The sequence below is a fragment of the Aspergillus luchuensis genome, chromosome 4, assembly GCF_016861625.1.
Source record: "Aspergillus luchuensis IFO 4308 DNA, chromosome 4, nearly complete sequence".
NCBI classification, from domain to species: domain Eukaryota; kingdom Fungi; phylum Ascomycota; class Eurotiomycetes; order Eurotiales; family Aspergillaceae; genus Aspergillus; species Aspergillus luchuensis.
In genome coordinates, this window is record NC_054852.1 from 3,292,844 (window position 1) to 3,309,728 (window position 16,885).

The 16,885-nt window shown below is 48.6% G+C and overlaps 5 protein-coding genes across 5 annotated transcripts; 4 read left to right on the forward strand and 1 right to left on the reverse strand.

Moving 5' to 3' along the window:
* Positions 1-3,875: 3,875 nt before the first annotated feature.
* AKAW2_41161S (uncharacterized protein) lies at positions 3,876-4,669 on the forward strand (the record flags this gene model as incomplete). Its single annotated transcript, XM_041689570.1, has 2 exons — positions 3,876-3,909; positions 3,954-4,669. The coding sequence occupies 2 exons, from the start codon at positions 3,876-3,878 to the stop codon at positions 4,667-4,669; spliced, it is 750 nt and encodes a 249-aa protein (XP_041543241.1).
* Positions 4,670-8,771: 4,102 nt separating this feature from the next.
* On the forward strand, positions 8,772-9,083 carry AKAW2_41162S (uncharacterized protein; the record flags this gene model as incomplete). Its single annotated transcript, XM_041689571.1, has 2 exons — positions 8,772-8,888; positions 8,937-9,083. 2 exons carry the CDS (start codon positions 8,772-8,774, stop codon positions 9,081-9,083), a joined length of 264 nt encoding a protein of 87 aa, XP_041543242.1.
* A 981-nt stretch (positions 9,084-10,064) lies between these two features.
* On the forward strand, positions 10,065-11,128 carry AKAW2_41163S (uncharacterized protein; the record flags this gene model as incomplete). The annotated part of the gene is made up of 3 exons (XM_041689572.1): positions 10,065-10,552; positions 10,610-10,862; positions 10,925-11,128. The coding sequence occupies 3 exons, from the start codon at positions 10,065-10,067 to the stop codon at positions 11,126-11,128; spliced, it is 945 nt and encodes a 314-aa protein (XP_041543243.1).
* Positions 11,129-11,752: 624 nt separating this feature from the next.
* On the forward strand, positions 11,753-14,135 carry optD (small oligopeptide transporter, OPT family; the record flags this gene model as incomplete). The annotated part of the gene is made up of 2 exons (XM_041689573.1): positions 11,753-11,939; positions 11,992-14,135. The coding sequence occupies 2 exons, from the start codon at positions 11,753-11,755 to the stop codon at positions 14,133-14,135; spliced, it is 2,331 nt and encodes a 776-aa protein (XP_041543244.1).
* Positions 14,136-14,818: 683 nt separating this feature from the next.
* On the reverse strand, positions 14,819-16,808 carry AKAW2_41165A (putative RNA annealing protein Yra1; the record flags this gene model as incomplete). The annotated part of the gene is made up of 6 exons (XM_041689574.1): positions 14,819-14,821; positions 14,874-15,141; positions 15,198-15,268; positions 15,324-15,488; positions 16,513-16,542; positions 16,593-16,808. 6 exons carry the CDS (start codon positions 16,806-16,808, stop codon positions 14,819-14,821), a joined length of 753 nt encoding a protein of 250 aa, XP_041543245.1.
* Positions 16,809-16,885: the final 77 nt, after the last annotated feature.

Consider the following 16,885-nt stretch of genomic DNA (forward strand, 5'->3'; position numbering starts at 1 on the left):
GCTGCTGCTGCTACTACTACCTCGGGGTGGCAAATACGCCAAGGGCGGTTAGGATATACTCGTGATTGTGACTGTAATCTTCATGTTTACTATCTCGGTTATATTCAGACAGAGTAAATGGATATAATTAGCCACGGCATAGTACTCCGTAATCAGATTTGGCATCTACACCGTAAATAAGTATGCCATAGTAAGCCACTTCATCCCACTCATTACAAATCGATAAATATATTTACCCTCGCACAAAATAATAGCCACAAACCCACCGTCCGTCGGCCCATGTAACCACCGAGCTACTCTATCTAGAATGGGAAGTGGTGACACAGCAGTTGAATGTAGTACTTCTTTGGATATTCTATAAATATTAAATATTTAACTATTTGGATAGTTATTCTTAATCCATAGTTAATGAATATTGAATGACTCAATGAATGATTAGAAATTCTAGATAAGCACATACATACATTAAAGCCTTATCGTACAACCGGACATCCCCGTCATCATGATGACGATAAAGATAATAAAAATAATAATTTAATAATAATATTCACCCCATATTGACACGGAGGGGTAACAAACAGTCTGTGTTCTGGAACGTTTCCACGCAGTGGGTTGATTAGAAATACTATCATCTAGTATTTTCCTGGTTTAATATCTTGATTTGATTTTTATGTTGGATTAGTATTATCAATATTTATTTCCATCCCTGTCAATATTATAACTAACTACCTAACCCATAATATTATTATTATTTTTATTCAGATTGTCTCAGATATGACACCACCACTGCAGTGTTGGTTACTTAGTTGGTTGGGTACCCAAAGTAAAATAAGGAGCAGATTAGTTAGTTAGTTACTTAGTAGTAAGTAAGCCTAACGAACATTCCATCGTTCTATCATCCATCATTCCATCCATTCATGATAAGCTACTACCCTTGAAACAAGTGGGGGTGGTTGTCTGTCTGTCTGTCTGTCTGTCTGACCGGGTAGACCGGTTAACACGGAACTATTTACTTACTCATTCTTCATGACAGATGCTAGCTAGCTAGCTGCTACTTCGTGATTATGAATCCTGATGGAATATAGGAGACAGACGATAATATCAGAGAATGATAATATTCAGGAAGCCGCTTGTTGCGCCGGTCGGTCGGGATTTCGGCAGGATATATTTATTACCTACTTACTACTTAGGAAATATTTGTTGGTGTGCTGTCCACGTGTTGATGGGATAGGAATATATTTCATTCATTCCTTCGTAACGAAGTATAATCCATAAGGAATGTAACTAGTAATGTTATCGGGAGATGTCGGTAGTACTACACAGTAAGTAAGAGTACTTACTGTAGTATTCACTAGGTAATGGATAAATAATGAAGGACGCGAATAAGGATGAGGATGAAAGCTAACTGACGGATAATATCCGATGATAAATAATCCCACCAATTAAATAATTAATATCAATCCTCATTCTCATTCTATCCACCTCATGAAAGAAACAAGGATCCCCCTCGTTCCAGAAGCTCTTCCAGGCCTTCCATCCTTCTCACGCTCCGCTTCTTCTTCTTCTTCTTCATCTCATCTCATCGGCTAATTGCATGTGAGAATTAAACCTGTGTGTCACGGCAACCGTTTACCGTTTATCCTTCCCTTCCCTTCCCTGTTCTTTTCCTTCCGTTCCCGCTAGTTTACTAACTACCGAAGAGGGGAGGGGGGGGGGCCGTGAACTGGCGGTGAGGGAATGAATTCCTTGTACGGAGGGAGTTATGGTTGTACAGTTACATTACTTGGTGTGATCGGCGGCACACACGAGGGGAAGCGTTGGTTATGGTTACGCCTGTTGGTCTAAGGTTTATTTTACTCTTCTCTGGTTTTCATTGTGCAAAAGGGTAAATAGTGTGTGTGGGTGTGGGGATATATTCCTATTCGAGTGGGATGGATGTTGTCTGGAGAAGAGCAGGTTTTTTGGGATGTATGCCGTAAGTAGTAGTGGGATGGAGGTAGGATTATTCCCGCGGCGGATAGAATATCCCACCACTACTTTAGCCATTACTCAGGGATTTGAACCGATATGGAATATCTTTCTTTATCTTAGACTTTAACTTTTCGTGATCGTTGAAAAAAACAAGGAAAAAGAAAAGAAAAGAAAAGAATGATAGAATGACTGACCGTTATCCCACGGGGTCGGTGTCTGTAGCCGGTCAACAACGGTTGACTACCTTACGTAGTTTAGCAACTGGATTGGGAATTGATATCCCCTACCTACTACTTACTACTTACTATTTCCAAGATAGCTACTACGTACTACGTATATTGTATCACCCTTGCCGGGAGGATGTGGCTTTGGGGTTTAGCGGTGAAAGAAGTACTACACTAGACTACACTACACTAAATATTGATCTATTCCTGTTGTGTTTCGTTTTCTTGTTTGCTGTGGATGGTTGCATCACCTTATTGAACTCTTTCTGGTTTCTTTCTTTCTTTCTTTCTTCTTTATCGGGATTGATGGTGGTTGGTGCGGTGGGACTAGTAGACTGATGATGGAAGGATGGGTCTAGATCTAGACCTCGGTGGGGGTGTGGGTGGTGGGTGGATGGGTTGTTCTTTTGTGGTTCTTTTGTTCTTCGATGCTGGTGGCGCGGAGCGGTGTGCGATTATCATTATTGTATATCATTTTTTATGGTTGATATCTATAGGATTTCAAGGAAGAGAGGGTGGTTGAAAGGGTAGTTTATTTTACCATCATGAGGGAGATGATTTAGTTAGTTTGAGTAGTTGTGTTGGGAGATGTAAGTGTACATGTATCATGGTAAATGGATGGTTTTGTAGTGGTGTGTGCATTGCATGTAGATTTATCTATTTCGTAGAGAACATCTTGTATCCAGCGATGTTTGGAGACTAATAGTTTCACTATGAGACGGGCATGTCTCGAACATGGTATGAACGATGTCTCATATATTTCCGAATCCCGGTATCTATCTAACAAGGTTGCTAGATAGCCGTGGAAGAAGAAATGACTATTAGGATATGGGTCAATTTAGTAAGCTGCTGAACATCGACTGATTCACGGAAATGGGAGATGTCTAGGAATAGCACAAGCTTCCTCGTCGACTAGTATGGAGCACAACGCGATTGAAGCTCCGTGCACATGTGGATCTCAGCCAATATCTATCGCCTCCTTCGAGATCATTAGAGCCTCACGGCTGACTAGTGCACGTACTAGTCTGATCATGTCTATATAGTATATCATGTGGATAAAGCCTGACCTATGCTTTTGTCGGATGTGTCGGGTTATAAGAGGTCAGCCCTGCCATGAGCTTGATAATCACATCGTCCCCCTCAACTATATGTTGTCCTGCTCGACACTCAGCATGTGGCTGCTGTATGACTGGCATGACTGGTTTCGAGCATATGCACTGTGATGCCAGGTCCACTCTATGTCATCGGAACGCAGGTCAATTAGGAGGTTAATACCCTCCCTCTAGTATCCCATTGGTCTTGATGGGCTTGAAGATCTCCGGGATGCACCAAAGCATGATTGGCACGATTGGTATACCAGTTCCTGCCAAGGCAAACATCCCGAAGCAAAATGGTGACTATAGAGCGTGATGATCCATCTCATCAATTCTGCTCGCAAAGCAACCTATTTCCTTATACGTTGAGGTGAGCCACAATTCGAGCAGGCAGCTCTCAGCTCTCCAGACTCCGAATCCTTCAATGCGACGAAGCCGGTGTTATCGGAGTTATGGGCATTCCTATACATCGGAGTTAAGGCTTGATATTTCCGAACTGCACAGTATATAGTGTTGAACATGACGGTGGTTGCAATCACTCAAGAACATCTAGACCTGCGTGAATATCTATAAGTCTGTACCAATCATGTCTGCTGAGCAAAAGTTGGTCCTGATCACTGGTACTTCTTCCAGCCCAACAATTGGTTTCAACTAACATCTCCAGGGGCAAACCAGGGCATCGGATTCGAGGCGACTAAGAACCTGATCCTCTCCGACAACTACCATGTCATTATAGGCTCGCGAGACCCAGTCAAGGGTGAAGAGGCGGCCAAGACTTTGCAGGCTGTCCCCGGTATCAAGGGCAGCGTCTCGTCAATTCAAATCGACGTAACTGACGATCGGTCTGTGGATGCTGCTGCTGCCGAGATCAAAGCTCAGTATGGACGACTTGACATCCTAGTCAACAATGCTGCCATGAGCTCGATGAAGCATCCGCCAAGTCGAGAGGCTATGCGCCAGATCCTGGATGTGAACGTGGTCGGAGCACTTAGCACGACAGAAGCATTTCTCGACCTGCTTCGGAATTCATATGAGAAACGTCTTGTATTTGTATCTTCGAGCACAGGCTCCATCAGTCGTGCGGCAGACCCGTCATCTCCCTTTCACATAGCCAGTGCTACGGAGTATCGGGCCAGCAAGGCTGCACTGAACATGATGATGGTCTTGTACATGTGTCGCCTCAAAGATGAAGGATTTAAAGTGTTTGGAGCCGATCCAGGGCTGTGTGCCACGAATCTCACCGGTGACCCTGAATCACTGCGACGACGTAATGCTGCAGAACCATCTGATGGAGGAGAGAGGGTGGCGACGGTGGTGAAAGGGGAGCGGGATGATGATGTTGGAAAGGTGCTGGGAGTATATGGAGTATCACCCTTCTGAGTAGTCTTTTTCATTTGTATCGCTCGAGAGTGTATATTAGTCTAGTCTGTATATTGCAATGAGTGAGTATGTGTATAGATTGCCTGTAGATGGCATCAAACTAAACCAATCATGGCCTGTGCCTGAATGAGTCATGGCCAGTCACGAGACCCAGCCCAAAGCGGGGATGACGGCGGTGAAGCCAATCGGTGGCAGACCGTCAAAGCAAGTCGTTATAATTTGCTGAAAAACTGGTGGGTAACCATCCAGACACTTTATGCCACCACCACGATTACCCCTCGTTTGCCGGTCGCTCTTTTCATCACGCCGGTTCTCTCGCTCGGCCATCATGGAGAGTCGCCAACAGCCTCCCTGGCAGCAACCCCCTGCTCATCCCGACACTCGTCTGCCCTCCCTCAAAGTATGGAACTCTCTCACCAGATCTAAGACGCCCTTTGTGCCATTGGACCCCAAAGGCCGGAAAGTTAAGTGGTACGCTTGCGGTCCGACAGTCTACGACGATGCGCATCTGGGTCATGCCAGAAACTATGTCAGCACCGATATCCTGCGTCGAATCCTCAGGGATTACTTCAAGTTCGACGTCGAGTTTGTCATGAACATCACCGATGTCGATGACAAGGTAGGTGTCATTACCCCGCCGATACAATAGCTTCTCGAGGATTGACTCTGGCTTCAAGATCATCCTGCGCGGTAGACAACAGCACTTGTTCAACAAGTACATTGCCGAGCACCCCACCGTTACGCCCGATGTCCTCGAAACCGCCCGCAAAGCATACAGCGCCTACATCAAGAAGAACCTTCCCCTGGTCGATCCCGAAACCAAGCCCGAGAACTTTGTCGCGGAAGCCGAGAAGGTCTATGGAGTTGTGCTGCAGGGAGGGGCCCTGGAGGCAGACAAGAAGCCCGGTGATGCGGAGGTCAAGATTAAGATGCACATCAAGACTGTGACAGCCACGACGTCGGCGATTGCGGAGGCCGCCCAGAAGCTCTCGGGCATCGATGCTGCCTCCAGCAAGGCTTTCTACGACGCCGCGCAGGATGTCTTCTGCTTCTATCTTGATGTGACGGAGGGGTCTACAATTCCTGGCGATGCGCACGAGATCTTCACGAAATTGACGAAGAAGTACGAAGATCACTTCATGAGGGATATGCGTGATCTCAATGTCCTCGACCCTGATGCTGTTACCAGAGTCACGGAATACGGCCAGCAGATCGCTGAATTCGTCGAAAAGATCGTTGCTAACAAGTTTGGCTATGTCACTTCCGATGGCTCCGTTTACTTCGACATTAAGGCATTCGAAGAAGCTGGAAACCACTATGCACGACTCGAGCCTTGGAACCGCAACAACCAGCCTCTGCTGAGGGACGGTGAGGGCGCACTGTCGCGAGCAACCGAGAAGAAGTCCTCCGATGATTTTGCCCTCTGGAAGGCATCCCGTCCGGGTGAGCCCAGCTGGTCAAGCAAGTGGGGTCAAGGACGGCCAGGCTGGCACATCGAGTGCTCGGCAATGGCATCGAGCTGCCTTGGTAGCCAGATTGATATCCACTCCGGTGGTATTGACCTTGCATTCCCTCACCACGACAACGAGCTTGCGCAGAGTGAAGCCTACTGGTGCGAGCATAAGCAGCAGTGGGTCAACTACTTCCTGCATATGGGCCACCTGTCCATCCAGGGTTCCAAGATGTCGAAATCTTTGAAGAACTTCACCACTGTCAAGGAGGCTCTCGAACGCGGTGACTACACCCCTCGTAGTTTGAGAATCGTCTTCTTGCTTGGTGGATGGCGTGATGGTGTCGAGATCACCGATGATCTCATCAAGAATGCCTCCTCTTGGGAAGAAAAGCTCAACAACTTCTTTGTCAAAGCGAAGGACCCCTCTAGCTTCCGGTCCTCCGACGAGGCGCCGACTTCTTCCTCCGAGACCTTGGCACAGGCCCTCAAGTCCACACAAGAGAAGGTCCACGAATACTTCTGTGACTCCTTTGACACCCCCAAGGTCATGGCCGCCATTTCTGAGTTGGTCACGACGTTCAACGCCCTTGACAGCCAAACCCTGGATCTCAAGGTGGTTGAATCCATGGGTACATGGGTCACCCAGATTGTCACTATATTTGGCTTGAATGGCGCGGCCTCTCCTGACAACTGTGGCATCGGCTGGGAAGGTACTGACATTCCGGAAGCAGCCAAGCGTTTCCTATACCCACTGTCCGCCATGCGTGACACTCTGCGCCAAGCTGCCATGTCTGGAACTCCCATCACCGCTGAGCAGGTGAAGGATATTGTGGACACTTCTGCTACCAAGGAAGCAACCGTGTCCGACTCTGACAAGCCCTACTCCGAAGTCCTGGACAACTTCACATCTCAATTAGCCTCGCTAAGCTTGGACGATTCCAAGCAGGCTTCCAAGGACATACTTTCTCTCTGCGATCGCTTGCGTAATGTCGATCTCTTCAACCTGGGCATTTACTTGGAAGACCGCGAAAACAAGCCCGCGCTCGTCCGTCCTGTCACCAAGGATATGCTGCAGGCCCGCGAGGAACAAGCTCGTAAAGCCTTGTTGAAGCAGCAAGAGAAGGAGAAGCAAGAGAAGCTTGCCCAAGAACGGCTCGAGAAAGGAAAGCTCAATCCCGTGGAAATGTTCCGCACCAGCGAATACAGCGCCTGGGATGAAGACGGCATTCCCACGAAAGATGCTGCGGGAGAGCCTCTCGCCAAGAGTAAGAGCAAGAAGCTCCGGAAAGACTGGGAGCGCCAGAAGAAGGCCCACGAAGCCTGGCTTGCAAGCCAGAATGGAAAATGATAGATTATACGAATCAATGAATAATACACCATCCATCTTGGTTGACCCAGAAGGATCATCATTCTTAAGTCCGACGTGCACCATCATTTGAAAGTCATACATTCGTCATCTTGACCTAAAAATTCATCGTGAGGTAACCATGCCAGTAGCACTACGCACCAGTTATGAAACAGCCATATTCCTCTCTGCAGCTTGTTCTGTATCCTCTATGTACATCCACGTTCATTTCAGAATCCCTAGCCCTGGAAATCTCTTGGCCTCCTGGGAACAGGCAACTCGATACTACCCAAGGTTTACAGACACTTGTCACTAGACCATCCTATGATGGCTCTCGACAACACTAGACGTGTCTACAGTGAGTACCATCCATATCATGTACCACCTCCCGTTCTCACCGTTGGCGAGCAGTGACACATAGCGTCACGGCCCAGATTTCTCATGATGCAAACAAGTTTAAGAACCTCCCACTCGAGGTATATTATCTGATTTGCTCATATCTTGGGTATTTTGACCTTTGCTCCTTGCGTGTCACCTGCCGAACGTTTTACCAAGTGTGTGCCGACCCGCTCAACAAGATCAATCTTCATACAATCTGTACCGACCTTTCCCGGCGGCATGTGCGGCAGTTGATGAGGCTCACCGAAAAGCAAGCCTCAGCTATTAGAGAATTGTCAATATGCAGTTCTTCTGGAGGACCTCTGGGCCTTGGTTATCTTGCTCTTCCGTCGTGTCCCCTGGAGTCACAAGTCTCGAAAGACTTGCGAAAAGTCGTCAAAAAGCTCACACAATGCCGCATTCTCCGGACTTCTGCAGTGGACATTAAGCACATTGACCATAGATTAGCATGGATGGGTGCTATTGACATGACTTTCTCATTGCTATACGCATTTTGTGAGACTGAAAATTCCCTAGCTTCGCTCACATTAGATTTCGCGACATATAACTTACCCTCACTTCTACATGGCGGTCTTGAGAGTCTCCCGGCTGTGTCTGATTCCTTCTATGGAAATTTAAGAGTTACCGACATATCACTCAAAATCAACGCAAGCATAGCACCCAGCCGTGGCTTGTATCAAAGATTTTTACTTCCACTATATACTCCCTACCCCTACGGAGTAAATGAGGTCTCACTTGATCTTGGAAAAGCCTGTGCAGAAGATGTCGTTTATGATGCCTTGGAAGGTAAGTATTTTCGAGTTGGACTTCTGGCGGTAATCAAACTACACAATGTTACGGGTATGGGCCATCACAAGCTTGAGCCAAAATTAAATAGGTATTGCCATAGTTTGCGGGTCCTGACTATGGAGAATATCATCTTCAGATATACCTGTTGGCGGAAATTCTTGCGCGACTTGAAGCGGAAATATTTTCGCCTGGAAGAAGTAAATCTGTCTTGGGACGTGCACACAGATTCGATAGTGAGTCCACCCTTCCAATCTTTTAATGTCCTCGCTAATTGAGTCTAGAGCACCTCACTCGTCACTTTATGGAACCATAATACAACCATGGGCCACAGTCAGACGAAGGTGACCTACACTGGACCTGAAGAACATGGTGCCCTTACTGCTCTTAAGGAGATGGCCAGTGAAGACCCTCTATGCGTACTTCTGTGACTCTGACTGGATGAAGAGTATGAACATTTGCGCTATTCTTGCGATCAAGTGTATGGGTGGGATGAGTAGGATGAAGTAACGTGCTCTAAAAAACTGTTAATCGAATCACCTGGGATTTTATTACCAGAACTTAGTGTCTGACTCGCCAAAGCTTTTGATGAAAAGTTTCTTTCGACTATTGCCAGTCTAAAATCTCAGTCTCGTAGCCATACCATCCATGAACCAAGTAATATAGGCCTGCGGATAGTGTCAGAGCAGTAGAGTAGAACTCACTGGTCACCTGCTCCCACGGAGAGTTCTTCCCCTTGGATCTGCCCACCAAGCAGCTCTCTCCCTGATACTACATCACACAACCAGTCCAAGATAGAGTGTCGCAAATTTGCTATGGGTGGAACCATCCTCGAAGAAAAGCCTTGTCATCTTCTTACCCCTTGGTCTTTTCGACTAAGATGTTTAGTTGATAGTTTTCCTAGAAAGGAAACCGTTGCGGCTACGCAACGAATATCACACCACTTCCATCACTTCCATCACTTCCATCACTTCCATCACTTCCATCACTTCCATCACTTCCATCACTTCCATCACTTCCGTCATTCTCTACGATGAGCTCATCCTCCATTATCTGCCAGCAACAGAGGAAATAGAATACAAGATGGCACCTTTGTCTAATCATGTTCGGGGGAAATATGCTACTAGATTTAGACAATGAGATATTCCACTATCGTGGCAGCGATCCCTATACTCTTTTCAAACGAGAGTATCAAAAGCAACCCAGAACTGGTATGATTTAATGCTTATGATTGCACTTGAGACCAGAAGGGCTGACCTTGTAATAGTGGCGTACTGCCAGCTTCACTAAAGGACAACGAACATACATCATACCACTTCATTCGTTTACTTCGACTTCTTACAACTCGCAAGTCTTGATTCCTTTCTCCACTAATCACAACACTTGATTCGTTCATCTCAGCTCCCTACAATATGCATCAAAGAACTCGTTCTCCACTTGAAAGCCTCAACCTCTCCCTCCACAAACTGACTAGCGACAATAAGATGGCCATGTTCCATCTTCACCTGTCACAAGAAGCGAAGCGCCAGAGAATACAGGACAAAATAATCGCAACCCATGCTGGGATTGAGGAACACTCAGCTGGATATTTGAGGCCATGGCAACTACTGAAGCTGAAGATCGACGCATCTGAAATCAACATGAACAGCCAAGATATAATCAAATTCAAACCGTGCTTTTTCTCCCCATTATCGACTGACACTATACGGATATGCCTCTCGAAGCAGCTATGCAAGAATACCTCAAATGGAGGTAGCTTAGGCTATGCAGGACCTGGCAACACACCCTCAAGCACAGCCACTCAGTGCCCACTGATCCTTGATCTCTTCCGAGAAAAATATGCCACCTCCGTACGCAAAGGTTTCTGCTTGGATAACCTGACAACTCTCCGCGAGTGTGGGTAAGTTGATACGAACCTCCCATATATCCATTTTCTTAACTAACACACTGAGTGAAGAGCCACTAGTAAGGGCAAGTGGAAGCAGCAGCCAGGCCTCGAACTAACCGAAAAGCTTTCTACCGAGAGTTGGCAAATACTGCGCATTCTAGAAGACCTGGAGCATGAAGTACCCCATGCTGTATGCGACATCCGTCAGAATATTCAGATCGATAAGACGAAGGGGCTCACAGTGGCCGAAGTGAAGGCCATTATGAGAGTTATGGCTGTTCGCATAGGGCTGGACTGTTACAGACGGCATTCGATCATGCCAGTAAGTCATTCACAAGCCCCTTTCTAATCAACCTGGACACACATCTGACAAGTGCTTCCTAGATTCTGGCTATATCTTACCTCAATAGAAAGCAAGGACGGATTTTGCAAGCACACCATAATGGAAAACGGGTTGTCATCCAGTACACGAAAGTGCTAGAGTTTGATGGACTTGAACATCACCCTATCGAGCTCTTCCTCCGCTACTACTGCAGCCAGCCAGTCGGAAAGACCGCCAATAAGCAGAAAGATTTATCGTCGAGATAGGGCTGGAACATTGGTCCCACTGAGGTCCCACAGTCCACAGAAAGTGCATCACGCACAAGTGAAATCTAGGCTTTAGATTGCGAGCCGTCCTTGCATTAACACTATCGCGGTTTCGCCCCCGCCAAACTTGGCATCGCACCTGCGATAACGCTATCGGTCTTGTTTCCCAATCGGAAGGATGCACGCCTTATCAAAACCATTGGCTTTCAATTCACTCGGAATGTGGCAAAGCAAAAACGATTCCCGAGAAGAGTCAACTAATTGGAGTGTCAAAAATCATCGTATCCGGCGAATCGCAAATTCTGAAGATGCCTCGGGCTTCTTTAAAGATCGCATCAGCTGTGTAACATGACAATTCACGAGGCCAGCTTCTCCGCATTCCGGGGGTTTGATTGCAGGGTACCTCGGCCGTTATCACGATAGACACTACCGACATGCTTCTTATCGGCTTTGTTACACCTGCCCAGACGCTAACGACGCTCAGGTGCTGCAACACACCACGCGTGGCGATAAGGACTCAAGCTTTCTCTTGATCGGCCTGCTCTTAAAAGGAGGGGTTATGTCCTCCTGCGATGTCGGCGGTATCCCGCCTTCATCTACTCGGCTTCAGGGTCATATTGACAGATGACTACTGCGGAGATGGCTTCCAAAGAGCTGAATGAGAAATCGTTCAAATCCCCGCAAGTCAGCGCGGACGTCGAGGTGCAACAAGGCGGCTTCGAAGAAATACAACCGGAATTTGACCTTTCTGAACAAGAGAAGGAGCCAAATGAGTTTGACTATGAATCAGAGCATTCGCCATTCCCTGAAGGTATGCGGCCTTTCACATACACACTGACCCATCTAATGGGTGACACGCCTAGTACGCGCCGTCGTCCCTGAGACGGACGACCCAGGCCTGCCCGTTAACACATTCCGCATGTGGGTGCTTGGGTTTATCTTCACCATCGTTGGATCGGGGATCAATCAGTTCTTCTCGCTTCGGTATCCGTCGGTTCATATCGTGTCGTTGGTAGCAGAGCTACTTGCCTATCCGTGTGGCGTCTTCCTGGCCAAAGTCTTGCCTTTATGGACTATAAGCCTCGGACGTCTGGGATCGTTCACCCTCAACCCAGATCGCCATTTCAACATCAAAGAACATGCTCTCATCGTCATCATGAGCAACGTATCTTTCGGCTATGGAAGCGCAGATTCCACCAACATCATCCAGGCATCGAGCGCCAGGTTCTACAATTTCGGTCTCTCAGCTGGCTTCTCTGTCCTCGTGGTTCTCTGCGCACAGCTGCTGGGATTTGGAGTGGCCGGTCTGGCTGCACCATGGTTAGTTGAACCAGCAAGGATCATCTGGCCCCAGGTCCTTTCGAACTGCGCCATGCTGGAGACGCTTCATTCGCGTGCAAACACCGTCGCCAATGGCTGGAAGATTTCCCGTCTGCGGTTCTTCCTCTACGTCACCGCAGGTGGTTTCGTATGGTATTTCTTCCCAGGGCTGATGTTCACTGCCCTTTCCTACTTCACATGGATCTGTTGGATCGCTCCTCGCAATGTGGTCGTGAACCAGTTATTCGGAATGCAGACGGGCCTAGGACTAAGTCCTATCACATTCGATTGGAGCCAGGTTGCCTACAACACGAACCCCCTTCTATCACCATCCTGGGCGGCCATCAACGTGTTCGCCGGTTTTGCCCTGTTCTTCTGGATCGTCGTTCCAGGAATCTACTACTCCAACACATGGTTCACAGCCTATCTCCCCCTGATGACCGCCGACGTCTACGACCGCACCGGTACAGTCTACGACACAGCCCGTGTCATCAGCGCCGACAACACCCTAGACGTCGACGCCTACCGACAATACTCACCCCCATACCTCCCCGCAACATACGCATTCGTCTACGGCCTATCCTTCGCCTCCATCACCGCCGTCCTCACCCACATCGGCGTCTGGCACGGCAAAGAAGTCTGGGCCGCCCTGAAAGGCAAAAACAAGCTCGACATCCACGCCCGTCTCATGCGATCCTACAAAAAGACCCCCTGGTACTGGTACGCCGCCATCATCGCCATCATCACCGCCATCGCCATCGTCATGGTCGAAGTCTATCACACCAAACTCCCCGTCTACGGCGTCTTCCTCGGCCTCATCATCCCCGCCATCTACATGATCCCCTGCGGCATCATCCAAGGCATCACCAACGTCGACGCCAACCAACTCAACGTCCTCGCCGAATTTATCGGCGGCTACATGTTCGAAGGCAAGCCCCTCGCCAACATGATCTTCAAAATCCTCAGCACCGACGTCGTCGGCCAAGGCGTCTACTTCGCCATGGACATGAAACTAGGCCACTACCTCAAAATCCCCCCTCGCACCCTTTTCATGGCCCAAGGCCTCGCCACCATCCTCGGCGCCCTCACCCAAGCAGGCGTCACCATCTGGATGCTCGGCCACATCCAAGACATCTGCTCCTCCGACCAATCCGACGGCTTCACCTGTCCCAACGGCCGAACCGTCTACTCCTCCTCCGTCATCTGGGGCCTCGTCGGCCCCCGTCGTCTCTACTCCGTCGGCCGCATCTACTCCTCCCTCCTCCACTTCTTCTGGATCGGCGCCATCGCCCCTCTCATCACCTACCTCCTCTACAAATACACCCGCAACCAATTCTGGAAATACATCAACTGGCCCCTCATCTTCGTCGGAACTTACAACGTCCCTCCCGCCACGGGTATCAATTACTCCAGCTGGGCCCTTGTGAACTTCGCTTTCAACCACTTCATCAAGAAGCGCTTCTTCGCCTGGTGGAAGAAGTACAACTATATTCTGGCTGCTGCGCTCGATACCGGTCTGGCTCTTAGTGGTATCGTCATCTTCTTTTGTATTTCGTATCCCGGCGCCGTGTTTCCCGATTGGTGGGGCAATACGGTTTATGTTAATACTGCGGATGGAGAGGGCGTGGCGTATAAGTCTATGCCGGAGGTTGGGTATTTCGGGCCCGCGAATGGGACCTGGAGTTGATGAGGGTGGTGGTGGGTGGTTGTTTGGTTGTTATGATTGGGGTTTATAGTTGGTGGGTGGGTTTTTGTATGTTATTAAAAGAATCGAATCTATTAACTGTTGTGTGATCACTATGGTACTATGGTCATTTCTCCATGTTTTCCTTGTTATTACTTGTGTGGGAAATATCAGGCGATAGAGATCGACTGTTACTTGCGGTCGACGTATATGTTGAAAACGATACAATACCATCAAGTAACTGGCACAAGGTTGCTTTTGATTTTATATGTCAATGCCATGGAACAGCAGATGGTCATTTATTTACTACTAATTTTTTTAAGGATTCCAACATACACAATATTACGACAAGCATGACAACCATGGACTATAGAAATTAACTACTACAATGAAACATGTGCTTGCTGGTTTTCAATTGAGCAAGTATATTAAATACATGGCTTTCCCCATCCCACCGACGATATCCGAGTAGCACTGACGACATTATGAAAAAAAGAAAAGAACAGAGCAAACTAGAAAGACATATCCGAAGAGCAATGATGAAATAACGGAAGCTTGAAACTCGAATCCAACCGGCAGACCCAGAGTGCGTAAAGATTGGCCGAGTGGCCAGTCAAAGCCTGGCCCTTCGCAGTCGATACAATTGACTCACGCCGTCATGTAGAGTCAAATGTTAGATGGGATATTTACTAGATAGTTTATTAGCTCTGGTTCATACAATAACTCGTTGACAAAACTTACGGAGATCTCCGCCATTCCGAGGTCTTCGCCGCCGTTAGCGGCAGGCTGCTGGGGAGCAGCACCGTTTGCTTGGGCATTGCCCTCCGCAGGGCCAGCATTCTCGTTGGTGGTGGAGAAGTAGTCAACCATCTCAGCATCAAGCTCCTCCACAGTCTTGGGCTTAGGGCGGTTGCCACGGCCGTTAGGGCGACGAGCGCGGCCCTTGCGGCCCTTGGCACCAGCAGCAGCCTTGGTAGCGGTAGCGGGCTTCGGTTGGGGTTTGGTTTGCCTTCATCGCGGTTAGTCATGATCCCCCAGTAGCAGATAACTGTAGAAAATACTTACGCAACGCGCTCGCCCAGAGGCTTGGGGGCGGGGACCTCAGGAGCGTGGGAGGCGTCGACGACGACCTCGATCTAGTACTGGTTAGTGTCCATACGTAAGAAAAGTGATCGTGAAGGAAAAACCTACCTTCATGGGTCTGCCATCAACGAGTAGTCCATTCAAGTCCTTAGCAGCCTTGGCAGCTGTGTCGGGCTTGCTGAACACGATCGAGGCGATACCACGGCTCGTGCCGTTTTGGTTGTAAGTGAGCATAACTCGCTTGACAGGACCTGCGGACTTTGTGAAATATTCCTATACCAGGAGACCAAATTAGTATGTCGAGCCAACAGATTGTAGAAGGCGCAAGGAATTCCGAAGAGCCAAAACATCGAAGAACGCGTGACACCGGCTTCAAACGCGATACCAAAGAGCACCAGCGAGCACACAGCGGCGGTTAGTAGTAATCAGTGGATGGCCGTTCATTCCAGGACACCGAGACACAGTCATATCCGGAGCACAGAGCTGCTAGCATTTATCCCAAGAACCACGACGATGAACTCCCCCGAAAGCCTTCACTGTATCATGTGTCCCCCTTCCAAACTAACCCACTTAGCAGTCGTCATCGAACTTTTCGCAACCAGACAAAGGGCTGGCCTTCAGAAGCTACGGTCTGTGTAGCCAACAACCTTTGCCCGGTGACAGACAACACGAAGGCTACGTGTGCGGCAAATCCATGGTTCTGTTCCCCCAGAATCTCTTTAGCAGCCCATGATAGGGAGAACATGACGTGATTTGTCTCACGGAGGTGATATGGGAAGATGAGTCTTTCCTGCCCGATTTCGAAACATTTCCCATACCGACCGCCGGTAGCATGATGCTTGACAGTTGATCACTTGCCGAACTAGTCGGTCACTGCTGGTAGGCTGATGCGCTCGCTGATGCCCGACGCCTCGAAACGTGGGATTTGTACGGGTGTAGCCAATCGGATTGGTATCAAAAGATGGTATGTTTCAATAACCATCTGTGGCACAGTCTGCTGCGTGGCTTCAAAGGCGGATGGCTGGAGTATCCGCCCGAGCTAACACGCCTTTCGCAAGACTACGGCAGAACTCCAACTTCGGCGGACTCGCAGGGTGCCAGCGTGCAATTACCGCATGCGAAGTTTTCTGAGTTTGCTGCCTGTGCTGAAGACCAAGAATCCATGACGGTGATATAAGAATATATATAGATAACGTGGCAAGGATCGAAACGCGCGCGAAAGCCGTTGCGCCTCGAAGGTTTCGAGAAGAAAACATGGCGATAGAAACCCAAGGCCAAGGCCTTTCGATCAACATACCTTGATATTGGCCTCGTTCACATCGGAAGGCTAGAAACGTTAGTAAATGGTCATCTATTTAGAGCAGAATAGATACTCACCAAGCCGCTGACCATGATCTTGCTTTCCGTAGAGACCGGGTGTCCATTCTGGACAGCCTTTCCGGGCGCCTTGGCAGCCTTGGTGGTCTTCTTCACACCTCCGACCGGGACAGAAGTGTTGGCAGCCTTGGGAGCCGAGCGACGAGCGCGACGGCGGGCGCCCTGGCGACGGCTGACGAGGATCTCATCGAGAGACTTGTCCAACTTGGCAGACATGGTGAAAAGTGGAGTATGAAACTTTGTAGAGTTGGGTGTCGGGAGGTGATGAGATTTCACGAGTGTTGAGTGTTACA